This window comes from Engraulis encrasicolus, chromosome 20 (assembly GCF_034702125.1).
Source record: "Engraulis encrasicolus isolate BLACKSEA-1 chromosome 20, IST_EnEncr_1.0, whole genome shotgun sequence".
Classification (NCBI taxonomy): Eukaryota; Metazoa; Chordata; class Actinopteri; order Clupeiformes; family Engraulidae; genus Engraulis; species Engraulis encrasicolus.
The window spans coordinates 6,516,864-6,534,363 of NC_085876.1; the positions used below are offsets into that span (position 1 = coordinate 6,516,864).

Here is a 17,500-nt window from a genome sequence, read left to right on the forward strand (position 1 = left end):
AATGAAACGGCCAACTCTGGGAATTACTGCCCTTGGGTCTTACAAGGACATAAAAGGACAGTAAGCTTTATATTTTGTGCTTAGGCTATATTTGTGTGTTATAAATAATATGTATTGTGAGAAATGTTGAATTGGGAATTTTCTGTGACCTAGGCATTTGTAATGGTTGACATATTCTATAACATATTTCTGGTCTTGAGCGTTTTTCCTTAACGTCACCCCACATAACAAAATGCATGTGCGTATTTAAGCATATGTGTCTGCTCGAAGCACGACAGGCCCCCTACATATGCACTGAACTAACAGTGACACACCAAGGGGGAAAAACAACACCTGAGAGTGAAAAAGAGGAAGAGAGAGAGAGAGACAGACAAATACACAGACAGAGAAAGAGAGAGGAGGTAAGAGAGGGAGAGTGAGAGGGGAAGAAAGAGGGAATGAGAGGAGGGAGAGCAGAAAAGGGAGAGAGAGCGAGAGATCGAGAGCGAGAGAGAGAGAGGGTGAGAGAGTGTACTTTGTGAGAGAGAAAAGGTGAGAAAGAGTGGAAGTGACACAGAGACTAACAGAGTGAGAGACTGTGTTGAGAGAGAGAGAGAGAGAGAGAGAGAGAGAGAGAGAGAGAATATGTGTTTTCCCCCATGAAAGCAGGTAGGATGTGATGGTAGTGTTGCCATGGTGACTGGGTGGGCTGTCTGTGCCTGTGGCTATACTGCACCTTGAGGTTCTTGACGGCGATGGCGGGATCAGTGAGGAAACTCTGGCGCACGCTGATCTCAATACCCGCCTCCTTCACACGCTGCTCCAGATCATCCAGAGTCTTACGGGGGGAGAAAGAAAGAAAGAAAGAAAGAAAGAAAGAAAGAAAGAAAGAAAGAAAGAAAGAAAGAAAGAAAGAAAGAAAGAAAGAAAGAAAGAAAGAAAGTGGACGAAAGACAGAGAGAGTGAGACAGAGAGAGAGAGAGAGAGAGAGAGACAGAGAGTTAAAAAGTAAGGATACTGTATGACTATTGTTTAACAAATAGGAAAAAGGATATCTTGACAGTAACCAGCACACAGTACACATATAAACACACAAACTATAACAAACACACACTCTCAAAACAGTCAGGACACAGACACAGAAAAAAGAACAATCTATTCATCAAGTGAGTGTGTGTGTGCGTGCGTGCCTGTGTGTATGTCTTTTAGCTCGTTCAAAATGTCGAGAATCCCCAGAAAGCCGACCTAAAACTCGGGGAAAGTGGACGTGAACATTTGGTGACGCAATGTCAGATCGATAATTCTCGAGGTTGATCTCAGGCGGAAGTATATAACAACGAGTTCCTGAGCTAATGTTTTGTGTGATGACACACGGATCATCAACATGGCGCCCATGCATGCAACTGGCATGTAAACAGTATCATAAATGCTTAAATGTCATCTTGTAATCACTATCAGCAACACCAGTTAATGTCATTCAATTGCAGATGCACATATGTCAGTAATGCTGGTCTCTGACTGTTTAATTTAGCCTACTTAAGCTAAAATGATATGTCGTGGATGTGGAGGCTCAAGGGGTGGTGAAAAAAAGAAAAGAGGACCAAAACAAAACAGGCATGATTCCTGATTGTTGCGGGATCTGTGCCGTTCATGTGCCAAAGTCGAGAATTCGGTTGTCACATGAGCAGTGTCGTCAGCTGTCTCGAGCGCTCCCGAGTCCGTGAAGGCACCATGTGTGTGTTTGTACAATGTGCATGTATGTAAATGAGTGCAAAGCTGTGTGTGATTTCTGTGATCTGCTGGACGATCTTGTACCTGTGTGTGTGTGTGTGTGTGTGTGTGTGTGTGTGTGTGTGTGTGTGTGTGTGTGTGTGTGTGTGTGTGTGTGTGTGTGTGTGTGTGTGTGTGTGTGTGTGTGTGTGTGTGTGTGTGTGTGTGTGTGATAACGTACCGAGGTGAAGACCTCTGTGGTCTGCTGGATGGTGGCTATCTTGGTCCAGCCCCACTTCTGGAAGAGCTGCACGCGCGTGGGGTTGTGGAGCGTGGCCGAGGGGTGCGTACGGAAGAAGGTGGGGAAGCGCTGGCGATTAGACAGGGCCGGAGAACTGGAGCCATAGGAGAGCTGCAGGAGAGAGAGAGAGAGAGAGAGAGAGAGAGAGAGAGAGAGAGAGGGAGAGAGAGAGAGAGAGAGAGAGAGAGAGAGAGAGAGAGAGAGAGAGAGAGAGAGAGAGATTTAACAAGTGTTCATTTTACATCATTGTCACCAGTTAAAATTGCATGTCCTATTCCATATAAGCCGACACTTCCATCCAGTATGGGCAGGGAGGGGCCCTCTCCGTCAACCCCAACATCAACCTCCTCAGGAATTGACCACAGTCTTTGCCCACACAGCATTTTTCTCAAACACTAACTTTTACTGCCATTAGTTTAAAGTAGACATATTCAGCAATCAGTGTAAAAGTTTAAGAGCGTAACGGAGAGGAAAAGAGGGTGTGAGAGAAAGAGAGAGAGAAAGAGAGAGAGAGAGAGAGAGAGAGAGAGAGAGAGAGAGAGAGAGAGAGAGAGAGAGAGAGAGAGATGGAGGAGGACGATGATGGATGGAGACAGAAAATGGTGGAGAAAAGAAGAGATGGAAAAGGAGGTAGTGGAGGAGAGAAGAGGGATCGAGGAGTAGAGAGGGAAAAGAAAAGAAGAGAGTCGGAGAGAGAGAGAGTAGATGGAAGGAAGGATGGAAACAAATAAAAGAAAAAGAGGAATGGAAATCATAAACAGGAGGAGAGGTAAAGGTAACAGTTAAAAAGGAAGACATACGTACATACTAATAGATGAGAAGAAAGGTGAGAGGTAAGGTGAGAGAGGTGGAAGGTGAGAGAAGTTTAAGAAAGGAAGGAAGGAAAGAGCAAGGGAGAAGAGGAGAGCAAAGAATAAGCGGGAACAATAATTAGAAAAATAGAGGAGGTGATGAGCAGGAGAGAAAGGCAGAATAAAATAAGAAAAGAAATGCAGTCAGACAGATGAAGAAAATTAAGTCCTAATTGTCACAGGATTATAAAAAATTAAATCAAGGCTCCACTTTCTACTTCAGAAAAGTGAAGTGAAAAAAAAATCAACCTCAATTAAGTGGCTTAATCAACTGTGTGAAAAAAAGCCAAACTGTATGAAAAAAGCATCCAGTTAAAAATTGGAAACTGCTGACTGCTTTCACTGTTACGAGCCTGGCACAGTGTAATGCCCTTGGAGTTTCCCTGTGCCGCAATGGAAAGGTTTTGAGTTTTTTTATGGATCTTTAAAGGAAGGGAAATCAATGGACTACCCAGCGGATGTGTTCAAAAATATCACAAATGTATTGTATGTTTACCTCCCGTGCAGTAATAAGTAAAATGTCTGAAATGACATTCAAACCCAAATCACTTGTGGGCATATACCGTACAGTATGTACACTATCTCTGTCACATCTCGCACACGCACACGCACACGCACACGCACACACACACACACACACACACACACACACACACACACACACACACACACACACACACACACACACACACACAGGCCTATACACTGTACATTGTGGGACTTTGTTACGAGTGAGCAGTAATGTGTGTCAGTCTGCATGGATCAGGGATGTTCACGCCATGGTGGACTCATCCCCTGGAGTCGAGCGGAAGGGCTCGAGCGGACCTGGTCAGCCAATCAGAACGCTGCACACAGGAATGGATAGCGACAGGGGATTTTTACCCAGAGTGCAATGGTGAAGTGAGGCGATGAGAAGGATGTGTACAGGATGTATGTGAGAAGGATGTGTGTGTGTGTGTGTGTGTGTGTGTGTGTGTGCCTGCGTGCGTGTGCGTGTGCGTGCGCGCGCGTGCGTTCATGTGTGTCTGTGTGTGTGTGTGTGTGTGTGTGTGTGTGTGTGTGTGTGGCAAGACATCGGGGCTTTACTTGACCTGGAGATAAGAGGGGAGTGAATGGACAGCACAGCTGTGGTGGTTTTCTATGAAATGTAGCCAAGTCACTGTCTGGAAACTGCATGCTAATTACTTGAAATATGTGATTAAAAGAGATTATTACCATAAAATTACCCAAAACATTAGCATGAAATTATCCCATATTATCTGCTAAAAGTGACCAGATGTTCCATGAAAAATTGACAGACATTGACCTCACATGTTTTTGACTCGAATAGCATGGATATTTTTAAATATACGGTCTGAAAATCTCATAAGTCACACATGTTACACTGACCAGCACTGGCTTTTATACTGCTTAAGACAACCTTCATCCTAAGGTGACAAAACCCTCGTCTGTGCATGTGTGTGTGCTGTGTGTGTGCACACTTCACTGCACCAGGCCTGATGACTACGGCAATACATCCTATCTCTCGGAGTACAAACAGTGGTTTTGAGGTATTGGTGTGTTTCACTAAAACCCCTTTTCCAGCAAAAAAAATGTCTTGCAATTCATTAGACGGTGTCGGTGTGCTATAGAGAGCGGCAGAGTGATGATGGCGCCACGGGGCTTTTTATATCTTTCAGGTCACCCCTCTTTAGGATGAGGCTCACTGGCAGTCACAGGCCACTGGCTCCCACGGCAAACTGAACGACACCCACTGGCAGCTCCTATCTCTCTCTCTCTCCCTCACTACATTTCTCTCTCTCTCTCTCTCTCTCTCCCTCTCCCTCTCTCTCTCTCTCTCTCTCTCTCTCTCCCCCCTCCTTCCCTAGTGTTTAAAATCTATGTCTCTCTCTGTTTCTCTCTGTCTCTCCTTCCCTATGGGTCAAAGTCTCTCTCTGTCATCAGCTACCACTCGCTGTCTCTCTCCCTCTTTTTTATCTGTATTTCCTTCTCTTCATCTTCTGCTCCTTTTCGCTTCCTCTGTCTCTCTTTCTCCTTCAATAGTTACCAGTCTCTCGCTCTCCTTCCATCTCTTGCCCTGTCCATCTCTCTTTCTCTCTCTCTCTCTCTCTCTCTCTCTCTCTCTCTCTCTCTCTCTCTCTCTCTCTCTCTCTCTCTCTCTCTCTCTCTCTCTCTCTCTCCATTACCCTCTCTCTCTGCCTCACGCCTGTCATGATAGCCCCAAAGAAAACGGGAGAAAAGTCCTTTGGAAGTCCATTTATCTTGGTTGCCCTCTGGCTCTCCCCATGCACTGCTTCATCAGTCGAGCCACGCCAGCTCTTCCTCTGCCTTTTCTATCCACAGAGACACTTCTGCCATCCCTGCCCCTCCTCCACACACACACACGCACGCAGGCACGCACGCACACAAGCACGCACGCACGCATGCACGCACGCACGCACGCACGCACGCACGCACACAAACACACACACACACGCACGCACGCACACACACACACACACACACACACACGCACACACTTCAGGAGCCATTGGGCTCTTTTCAGGTCGCTTTGTTAAAGAAAAAAAATGTGCAAAGAAATTCGGCAAAGTGATCTGCTGCTGCTACTGCTATGTGCTTGAACTACAGATTTCTTTTTTTTCAATGACAAAAGATGAAATAAAACACCACTGAGATGCTCTGTTGCTCTGTTGCATCCAACTGCCATGGCTTGTTAGCTTGCTCTCAACTCAATAGACAGCAGTGAATGAAATAATCTGCGTCAGGTTTTTTTTTAAAACTATTTCTCACTGATTACACAGAAAGGATATGAAAGGGCAGGTGTGTGTGTGTGTGTGTGTGTGTGTGTGTGTGTGTGTGTGTGTGTGTGTGTGTGTGTGTGTGTGTGTGTGTGTGTGTGTGTGTGTGTGTGTGTGTGTGTGTGTGTGTGTGTGTGTGTGTGTGTGTGTAATGTGCGTGTGTAGTGGGGTTAGTCCATCTGTTCCTCTCTTTGAAGGTGTGATCAGACCATCATCCCCACCTCCACCCCCTCCGTCGCTTCTCCCCCTCCACATTTCCAAGTGGGTCAGCCAGCCGGTTCTGCTCTGTTGCCTTCATACTCCCCAACAGGGCTGCTGTCAGCTTTGGCCAGGCCCGGGACAAAGCAATCTGAAAAGGCCCCCCAACCAATACATACAATCGGGACTCTAAATTAACGCCATTGTTACCAAATGCTGGTGAAAATTCAGTTTGTTTGGTAGAAAAGAAAACTTACTGGCCACTTTCGCCCATTAATAAGTGTGTGTTTGGCAGGTAGGATTAACATCTACTAGCCGTTTTGGCTAGTAATGATTGAAGTTAGTGAATTTAGAGCCCTGAATACAATGTAATGAATACCCTTTTCTGGGGCCCCCTGGGCCTTGGACAACTGACCCCTCTGTCCCTCGTCTGTCGGCTTCCCTACACCCCAATATGGCCTCCTGCGTGTGATGGTGAGGCCGATGAGCCTGTTTGGTTTGATGTCCCATGGCTACAGTACCCTCAGCCTTCAAAGTGGACTGGAGTGTGTGCGCGCGTGTGTGTGTGTGTGTGTGTGTGTGTGTGTGTGTGTGTGTGTGTGTGTGTGTGTGTGTGTGTGTGTGTGTGTGTGTGTGTGTGTGTGTGTGTGTGTGCGCATGTGCATGCGTGTGCATGCATGTGCGTGTGTGTGCGTGTGTGCCGTTGTGTGGGACTACGGCATCATTAGTGACATTATGAGGACACCAATGCCACTAACTTGCCACCAATGAAAGGATAGAAGTCAGACAAGCATGCAGTTCAGACGAGATTCGTGAAGCTTTCATCCCTTTTTTGCCAATTAAGGAAAATGTAAAACAATGTAGACTGGACAAAGACCATATCAAACTCTATTCATATAATTTCATAAACGTACATTATCTTTATCACTATATATCTGTGTATTATTAGCCAAGGTTGATGTGCTCAGATTCTGAAAGTATGTCAAAATGTCCTTCCATATAATTGATCAAGGGGATTCACTGAACCATCTGATGCCAATTAACCAGACCTCCTCAGCCAGGTGGGTGAACTAATTAGCCAAATTGTGTGTTAGAAGTGCAGGCAGCATGAATATATAGCCGGGCTTCATTTCTGATGGTAGTTTGCCTTTCGAAATTATTATACCTATTACATAGTATATCCAAGCCTGGGTGAAAAGAAGTTACTACCATAGTACCTCTATTACAAGGCTGTTGTCACAAAAAGTAATGTCCAAGTAATGTCTTAATCTGTTACTTAAGACCCTTGATAATGTCATAGAAGCATACTGGCATAATGTAGTTGAGTTTTTTTGTTTTGTTTTTGTAAAAACAAAAAAAAACCCTGAGGGGATCGGTCACCAGAGTTTACAAAGGTAAACAATGTGGGTCCCTTCAGAAAATAGTTAGAAACCACTGCAATAGCAGAGCCAATCTCTGGTTAGATGCCTAATGCTGCATTTCTTTCTACTTTCTACTTAAATCCCATTTTGCATAAATCAAATCCTGTTATTTCAAAAAAAAAATCTCCCTCTATGCACTACTGGGTGCATTCCAAAAATATGAAGTACAGAAAAGCACTTAGGATATGTTAATGCAATCAAGCTCATTCTGATTCTCTTTTTGATTTGGTTCTCACCAACTGTGCTATTTTGCATTCGTTTTGAATTCCCTCCCCCTCCCCTAACCCCTACCCTGCCTCTGTAGATGCAATGCATATATCTGTCACAGACATATAAAATATGACACTTGATTAGCAGTTACTATAAGGATCTAATGGTACCTATTACCCTTGATCATTGCTGCTGCTCAGGGTACACCACAGGTGCCATAATTGATATTAGTGCGACAATAAACCCACACACATAAACACACAGGCCTACACAATAAAGAAATGCAGTGTTAATTCAACACTTAGAGTACTCCTGGACAAGATATAACCAACTGTGTACGTGTTGTATTGGCACTGCATTTTTTAACTGTGTGAAACCATTTTACTGCTTTTTGCTGTGACTCATTTATGGGCATCGTTTTGTTACAGACTCTTTATGGTATTCATGAAAACCTCCCTCAGGTGTTACGAATGAACTGACACGTAGTTTGGAAAGTTTATTGTTAAAAAGTTTATCTTGAAGCGGAAGGTTGGGTTGTGGGGTTCGGAGTGGGGATGGGTTACTTTAATCGAATAAATCCAACGGTTTCTTGGCTTTATTGAAGTGGACAGCCAATCAGGGCCAGAGAGATGGGAAAAGGGAGCGGAAAATTACCCCGGGCATACGGGCCGCTCATTGGCATTCCGCTGCGCGTATGGAGCAAGGACAACACAGCCGCCACTAATCTAAGCGTCTTCTTTCACGGCCGTCAAAGAGCTCTATAGTCTGAACATCAGCTTAATGTCAACACCCTACCAGTACCTTGCAATGCATGTGGCGGTTTGTTTAATGTCAACACTCTACCTTGCAATACATTTGCATGCATCTATAGTTTAGTGTCAGTACCAGTATCTCACATATGCACAGGCCTCTGCAGTTAAACCTTTTCCTTCTATTCATATGCACACACCTATTCCATAACACATCTGAAAAGCTACACATATCTGAAAAGTCATCCGTGACAGTTTTATTTTATGCTGCATTTTGCTGTACCTCTGTAGCTGAAATATTTTTTTGAATCACACTGTAGACAAATCAGATTGTTACCTCAAAATATGTTTTTACTTCCTAATCAACCTGAATGAATGAATGAATGAATATCGTTCATTCAATCTCCAAATCACATAGCCTCATAATACACACCATTTCGCCAGTGGAGCGCTGTACTCATCACTGCAAAGACTTAACGCACTACAGTATACGTACTACTACGACATCACACAGGGTCTTTAGGGACACATTAGGACCTGGTCATCACCGTTCTGGTAACAGCAAATTTAGAACAGGGGCCATATCTCAAGAGCTTGAATCTCCATGTGAACCCCAGCTACAGCACCATATATTCTGCCCCATGATCCAATACGTTCTTGGTAGCCATGACGACCCACTGTACCCGAGCTGTCCAATAGCGCGCTCCCGCCTTCCCATCATATCACCATCAGTTTTACTACGGCAACACGTTGGTCTATTTTTGGCCACGGGATGAATGACTTCCTCCAACATTGCTTGTAATGCACAGTAGGGCCCAACTCCCCCATCAAGTTACATAACATTGCACATGCTGCACATCTATGATAAGTTCAACATTACAACACAAGACATCTTACAAGACATTTTACATTTTACAAGAGAAGATGTAGCCTTCCAATGAGCAAACCCTTGATGAATGGTGTGACATATTCAAGTAGGAAGAATGTGATTAGCCTCCTACTGCACACCCCACTCATCCCCATGACTGGCATACCCATTCAGCAAAGGCACCGAGCACCACATTGCCCCAGGGCCTGTAACCAACACCCTGCTCCTAAACAACCATAAGCCGCTTTGGATAAGAGTGTATGCTTAATGTAATGCAATGCAAAAATAAAATAAAAAGAAACAAGTGTCTACACAGTAAAACAATGTAACACTTATGGAGTCAATTTAGCATCTTCTGGAGTGATTTGGTCCCAGAGAACTCTCTTAGTGTTGAATTAACACTGCATTTTTTCCTGTCTGCTGTTCTGTTCACTGCGGTTCTTCTAGTTCCCCTCTGGCTGAACTGGCGGTTTGTCTCCTCAGACCTCCAGGAAAGAATAACTGCTCTGTTCATAATTCATGTGGACAAGACTCACTCACGCAGCTTCATAAATCTCCTATAGCCAGAGCTCTGCTTCTAATGTGGCATGGAGGCCTGTAGGAGCTACGCTATACACACTAAAGCGTCACAATCATTCAACTACCGACACATTATCATATACTACACATCAGGGTTGTCACATCTCACACAGACACAGAGTTGGTCATAATTTCCATCCAAAAGTGCAGAGTCCCATTATGGTATGATACTACATGGGTAGGACTTGCTTTCTGACACCCTTTTGTCCACCTAAACCAGGGATGGGCAAGTTTCATGATATGGAAGGCCACAGTTTTCATCGCCACCATCGGAGGGCCACATGACAAGGGAGATCACATAGCTCGAGATGCAGTTGGTTGCTCACTGACTGCCGATATTTTGGTTTGATTCAGAAGGAATGGGAGTGATCTCTACCTGTCAACAGTATAATTACAATGGATTAATTCAGTAGTGTTTTGAAAAATCTGGTCATTATTTATTCATTTCTTTAATTATGCTTTATCTAAGGGCCACACTGAGTGAGGAGGCGGGTCACATGTGGCCTCCGGGCCTCCAGTTGCCCATCCCTGACCTAAACAACCCTAAATGCTGCAGAGAAGCCTGTGAGAGCTAAGCTCTACACACTAACAATAAATGATCATGCATTGCTCATTAGGATTTTTTGTACTTCCCATATGCACACAGTTGGTATGATTAATATAATTGTCACAGCACATTATGTATATTCTGTATAGTGTATATTGGCCCAGCCTATTCCTATAGTGCTCCCCCTGTTCTCATGGGAAATCCTGGAAGACCCAAACTGTCTCCTGTCTCCTACACACGACACTATATATATGCGGATCTTCACACTTCACACATAGACAGATCTGCTAATGACTCTCCTCCAACCCAGCCAGAATAATTAACACTGCAGTGGGCGCAGCATTACTGTGCTGTGAGTGGGCACTGCTTTACAACCAGGGGCAAACTAACTGGATTGGGACCAAAGGACGTATATTGGAAAAGAAGTATTACTGGCTGGAAAATACATTGGCCACGGTATAGTACGGGGGTGTAGCCTGAGGACACGGTGCGCATGGGCAGTGGATGTGACGCCATGATGGATAAAAAATCTGACACCGGGAACTCTGCAAAATCACTCCGGATGTCCGGAAAAACTTGAATTGCATTGTCGGTGCGAGCGGCTGCTGTGACTTCCGGCCACAGAAAGTAGAATGGATAAGAAGGCTCTCATGCTGGGAAATGCATTGGCCACGGTGTACTGTAGTACACGGTCGTAGCCTAAGGACACAGTGCGCATGGGCAGGGGGTGCGACGGCATGATGGATGAAAATTGTGTCACCGGAAACTCTGCAAAATCGGTCAAAAGAGGATGTCTGGTTGTCAATGTTCAGTTTGTGGCCAAATTAACTACTGTCGGTCAGTGTTAATTGTGGGGGATAATTAATGACAGCTGTCTAAAACTCAAGGTGTCCTATGACCTGTTCCACACTCCAGCCCTGGCTATAGTGGCATTGTCCTTTACCATGCTGCCAGTTCTGACTACACTCACAGCCATACCGTACTACAATCTTATGACACGAGCGAGCCGTCTTCTCTCTACTGTCTTTGGTTTTTACTTTCTGAGCCCGTGATATCCATCTCCGTTGACAGTGAACACAAACAGAGCAGAGAAATAAAAAATAAGGAGGTGCACTCAATTGGACTGCTTGCTTTTTAATACCATATAGTGTGCTTGAGACTGGAGAGGATGTTATAAGCTTGGGGTGGGTGGATAGATGTGAGTCTGGTGAAGGGGAGGTAGGGATGGGAGAAGTGACAGAGGGGAAGTGAAGAAGAGGAAAGAAGGTGAGAGACGATCATTAAAGACAAGAGAGAGAGATAAAGAAATGTGTGAGAAATGTGGAGAGGGGAACTGGTGTTAAAAAAGGGAGAGAAATCCAATCGTGTGATGTAATTGCAAGATGTATACTGCAAAAAAGAGGTAGAGATTGTGACGTAGAGAAAGGTGGGGACAGACGTGTGAGAGAAAGACATGTTAAATGAAAGAGAGGGAGACTGACAGAAGTGTGTGGGGGGGGGATTCATCCCACCTTTCCAAGCATCAGTCAGTTCACTCAGGGATGAAACCAAAGCAGACAGAAATAGCGAGAGAGAACAGGAGAGAGAGAGAATGAGAGAGAGTGAGGGAGAGAGAGAGAGAGAGAGAGAGAGAGAGAGAGAGAGAGAGAGAGACAGAGAGAGGGAGAGAGAGATGGAGAGAGAGACAGAGAGATGGAGAGAGAGAGAGAGCGAGAGATGGAGAGAGAGACAGAAAGAGGGAGAGGGAGAGATAGAGAGAGATGGACAGAGAGAGAGAGAGAGAGAGAGAGAGAGAGAGAGAGAGAGAGAGAGAGAGAGAGAGAGAGAGAGAGAGCAGGAGGATGAGAGGGGTAGAGGAAGAACTCTGACAATTTCCCTTCACTTCTATCAGCAAAGGCAGAGATTGAAGGGCCTTATTAAAATGACAGCGGTACAAGAACAGGAATTCAAAGATCTCTCAAACGTACACACACACACACACATCACACACACTTACATCACACATCACACACTCACACACGCACACCGACAGAGAACACAGAAATACACACACAGAGAACACACCTGCACGCACACACACCTGCACACACGCACACACAAAACACACACCTGCACGCATGCACGCACACACACACACACACACATACACACACACACACACACACGCACACGCACACGCACACACACACACACACACAGACACACTTGCACGCATGCGCGCACGCACACACACACACACACACACACACACACACACACACACACACACACGCACACGCACACACACACGCACAGACACACACACACTGACAGAGAACAAGAACACAGAGAGACAAATCAAAAAAGAATACGGAGACATGCCGAACGAGAAAGGGGGTGACACAAACAAACAAACAAACAAACAACCAAATAAACAGACAAAGAAAACAAATAAAGAGGAAAAAGGCAGAGTCTGACAGGAAGGATGAAAACCGGTGTGTGATGATACTGACGCTCCACTAATGAGCTCAGATTTCAGGTCTGAGGCAGAGTTCTGTACAAATCAAAGCTGCTTCACAAGAAACATCATTCATACGCACACATGCACACACACACCGTTACGGGCACAGACATTTCGACATACACATGCAAGCAGCACATACACAAACTCACATGTGCATGCAAGCACACATACCCATACTGTATACAGTAGGCACACACACACACACACACACACACACACACACACACACACACACACACACACACACACACACACACACACACACACACACACACACACACACACACACACACACACAAACACAAACACACACAGACTGCTTGGTGGGAATTAGTGTCACGTTGCGTGAATGTATCCTGCATCGATTTGGGTCTCTGCAACTCTGCAATAATTTGGAGCCAGTCAATACATTTTTTTTCAGTCAATGGAATATTCTTGAGACTATTTGACTATCATTGAATCAATGGCTTCTGATCAATATCTCATTTTGCCCTACCTTGCTTGGGAATGATATGTGAGCAACCGAGAAAGCAAATAAATTGAAGCCCAACCACTTTGAGGGTTATGCACACACAGTGTGGCTGCATTTCAAATGTGTGAGGACACGTGAGCATGGATGCGAGTGTGTGTGTGTGTGTGTGTGTGTGTGTGTGTGTGTGTGTGTGTGTGTGTGTGTGTGTGTGTGTGTGTGTGTGTGTGTGTGTGTGTGTGTGTGTGTGTGTACTGTATGTGCGTGTGTGTGTGCGCACCTGTGTGCGTCGGTGTGTGCGTCCTTGCGTGCGTGTCTGTGTGTGTACGTCTCTATGACTATGTTTCGGGGACCAGGAGAAGGATATTTAGGTCAGAAAGCTCATGTGCAGCAGAAGCCATGGAGCCCAAAAATAGTAAGTAATGAAAAATGGAGTGAACGAACAAATTTTCAGTCAAAAACGAGGCGGCAAGGGAACCCAAAGGAAAGGAAACTACACAAACACACCGACGTGCTTCAGAGAACTAAGACTCCATTATCACTTTATGTACCATTGTGTTGCATGCAGTGTGTGTGTGTGTGTGCGTACTGTACGTGTGCAAGAATGTGTTAAAAAAAAATCCTCCATTGTAACAAATGCGTTTCAGACCCCTAAACAGGATATTTATTAAACAAAGTCTAGGGTATGAACGAAAATAAGGGGCCGAGCCCCTGTTGCAATTAGAAAAAAGCTTTAAATATCTGCTACGTGGAAACGGAAGGCCAAAACCAATGCAAAACCAATACAAGCAGGAGAAAAAAATACCCTGCTAAAAAAATATCCTGCTACGTGGAAACAGCGCCTCAATCTGACAGCACACCCTATCAAATCGATTTGTCCAATCAAGGCCCACTTGTTGAAGCATAATTCCTTAGAAACTATAGCCATGTTCAATTCACATAATAGCAGGGTGCGCTAAAAACGTGAGCCTGTGGCCTGACGAAGATCCAGGGTGATCGAAACATTGCTGCTTTAATTCAATAAGGTATATTTTTGGAGCTTATTTGGCAATGTGCAGATCTACCTTCTTAAACTGTCAATTTTGTCTGGCACCTGCGAGTAAGTAGACTCTATTTGTTAAAAAGGTAACATTTGTGAATGGGGAGCATGGATTCTGGAAATAAACTACTAAAAATATTACACACTGCATCTTAAAGCAGTTTTTCCCCAACTCACAGCTCCATGCTTCTTTGCAATCCCCCACGTCCCCAGCTCCACACTGTAGTGTATAACATGGCTTAACTGTCGAGCAAGAGCATCAACTAAAGGTAATGTAATGACATTTGGGGACCGTTTCAACTCTAAGCACTGAGTCTTCTTACGGAGCGCCATGTTTCATTCGCTTGGCACAAGAATCCTTGAATGAAAACAGGAGCCCCCTTTTCATCTGAATGACAAACGTCTGCAGTCTGCAGTCTTGACTTAAATAACAGGTTTGACTGAGCTGTGCTTTCAAAGATGTTCTCCAAAATGGTGGAAGAAAGGAGGAATTCCCCATGTGCGAGGGTGGAGTGCTCGACTATTTCTGTAACTGGAACAAGGCAATTCTTCACGAAACATCCTGAAATTAGGGCTATTGTGGAGGTGGAAGAGGAGGTGTGCGAGTGTGGAGAAAGAATCTGCGCTGCTCATTTTACAGCTATCTGCAGGTGCATGCGGTGTAGCATTCCTACAGGGGTACTACACACTACTGTATACACAGTCTCTCTCTCTCTCTTTCTCTCTCTCTCTCTCTCTCTCTCTCTCTCTCTCTCTCTCTCTCTCTCTCTCTCTCCCCCCCGCTATCTATCTCTCTCTGTCACACACACACACACACATACACACACACACACACACTCACACACACACACAAACACACACACACACACACACAAAGAAATATGATGATAGGATAATACTCACTCCAAGGGAGTCATTTGTACAGTGGTGATATATGATGATGTAACATGTTTAACTGTTTATATAATATCAACTCAGGTGCAGCTATACCCACAAAGACATACAGTATGTCACAAATACACTACAGTGTCATTCATTCTCCTTGGCTTCCATGGCCATGTTATGATGTTTGTACCGTACATTGATTTAGTTTAGCCACATGCGGCCCGCCTCCTCTCTCAGTGTGGGCTGTACATAGAACTTAATAATAAAGAAGTAATAATAATAATCAGAATTAAAAAAAAAAAAATCACTACTAAATCAATCTATTGTAATTATACTATTGGTCGATAGTGAACTCCTATTCCTATTCCTATTCCTTCCAAACAATAGTGGGAGTGAGCAACCAACTGCTCCTCAAACTCAGCGAGTTACAGTCAGATCACTTGGCCCTCTGAAGGTGGGGATGAAAAAATGTAGCCCTTCTTATTATTCATCATTAGACGGATTCGTAAGTGCAATGACAGTTGGCACGCCGTTCAATTATCTACACCGCATTTAGTCAGTCCAATTTGGTCCATTTAGTCCAAGTCAGAAACTCGCTTTCTTGCTCGTACCCATCATCCATCCTGATCTCTCCCTATCTTCGTCATCTCGATCGTTTTATCCATGATTCCGCCCTCGCGCCTCCTTGGTTCTGCTCGCTCTCCCAATAACCGGCCTGGGGATGTCCGCTCAGAGCTCACACATATTCGCGGGCGCGGGTATTGTCCCAGCTCTCAGTTGGAGCCCTGTACTTCCAAGCCCAAGCATCGTTTTTTAAACATAGCCAACATCGGACTTGGCAGTAATTTCAGCACCATGGCCAGCGACCTTGTCCAATACGCTATTTTGCTATTTGCTTTTACTGGTAACTTACGCTCCTAGAGTGCAGTGGTCCAGGGATCCCGTAAAGCACTTCATGATCATTTGGCTGCGCGGACAGCTGTTCTCCTGCGAGAAACCCACGATCACAAGAAGCCCGGTCTCCAGCGAGAACGAAGATGTATGCATGCATAGGCTACTGAATTCTAATTTCAGATAACACACATATGAATTGAATTCAATGAAACCGAAACCAATAAAGTAAGACACCGAAATTGAATCAAAGTATATTTCTATAAATGCGCTACAAAATGGATTTGGAAGGTTTTGCATGTGATTGCGTCATATATACTGTCCATACGTAGGTCTCTTCTGTAAGCATGACTGGATTGTGTATTCTTTCCATTTACATATTTTAGGGTACAACAGTAGCTATATTGGATCAGTAATGCATTTGGGGACCAATGTAGCCATCATACATACTGAAACATGAACTCCCCCAGTAACTTAAAAAATCTCCTCTCCCCCCTTGCACTAGGAAAACCTTCCTTTCTATACCTACCTCCTCTCCCTCTCTCTCTCTCTCTCTCTCTCTCTCTCTCTCTCTCTCTCTCTCTCTCACACACACACACACACACACACACACACACACACACACACACACACACACACACACACACAAAGGTGCACACACCCACGCACACATATGCACACACACACAGAATAAAAACGTTCACCCAAGAAAACCTCTGCTCTCCTCTCTAGTGAATGCTGTTCTGCAAATCTCCTGGACATTGAAATGGAAATGGCACAGTAATTAGGAATGCACAGCCATGCGTGTGAGCTTTGTGTGAGTGTGATCTCTGTGTGTGAGCTGTGTCTGTGTGTATCTCTGTGTCCATATACTTCTATGAGGTTCTGTGTGTGTGTGTGTGTGTGTGTGTGTGTGTGTGTGTGTGTGTGTGTGTGTGTGTGTGTGTGTGTGTGCTGTGTGTTTTTGTGTGTGTGTGTGTGTGTGTGTGTGTGTGTGTGTGTGTGTGTGTGTGTGTGTGTGTGTGTGTGTGTGTGTGTGTGTGTGTGTGTGTGCATCTCTCTCTCTGTGTCCACTCACCACTATGAGGTTCCACATGCGCGCGGCCTCGGCGACCAGCGTAGAGACGGAGCTGCATCCGGGCATGAGGACGATCTTTATGGGCTCCGAGTACAGCAGGTCATACAGCAGCTTAGTGGCCTCGCCAGGGTCACACTGAGGACAGAGGAGAGGAGAGAAGAGTACTTTTATTAATACCGAGGGAAATGAAGGTGTCTGACAGCTTACTTATATACACTATTTCAAAACATACACTAAGACCATACAACACATAATACACAATAATTATTGCACATTGCAGTAAACATATAGCACACATTTGCGTACAGCAACTAGCCTGGGAGAGCCTATGGAGAGGGGGAGGGGGATGGAAGGTGGCTGGAGAGAGGGAGAGGGGGAGGGAAAAGAGACATTACGTCACTGCCAAACTCTTTACACTACCGCA

General features: G+C 44.8%; 1 protein-coding gene across 1 annotated transcript in view; it reads right to left on the bottom strand.

The window, feature by feature from the left end:
• gabbr1b (gamma-aminobutyric acid (GABA) B receptor, 1b) overlaps positions 1-17,500 on the bottom strand; it is a 170,174-nt gene that overhangs the window by 57,280 nt on the left and 95,394 nt on the right. Inside the window, exons 8-10 of the mRNA XM_063184709.1 lie at positions 17,077-17,211; positions 1,931-2,101; positions 716-817 (exon numbers count right to left, since the gene is read on the bottom strand). Of these exons, the coding sequence (XP_063040779.1) occupies positions 716-817; positions 1,931-2,101; positions 17,077-17,211 (408 nt within the window). The remainder of the gene's footprint in view (positions 1-715; positions 818-1,930; positions 2,102-17,076; positions 17,212-17,500) is intronic.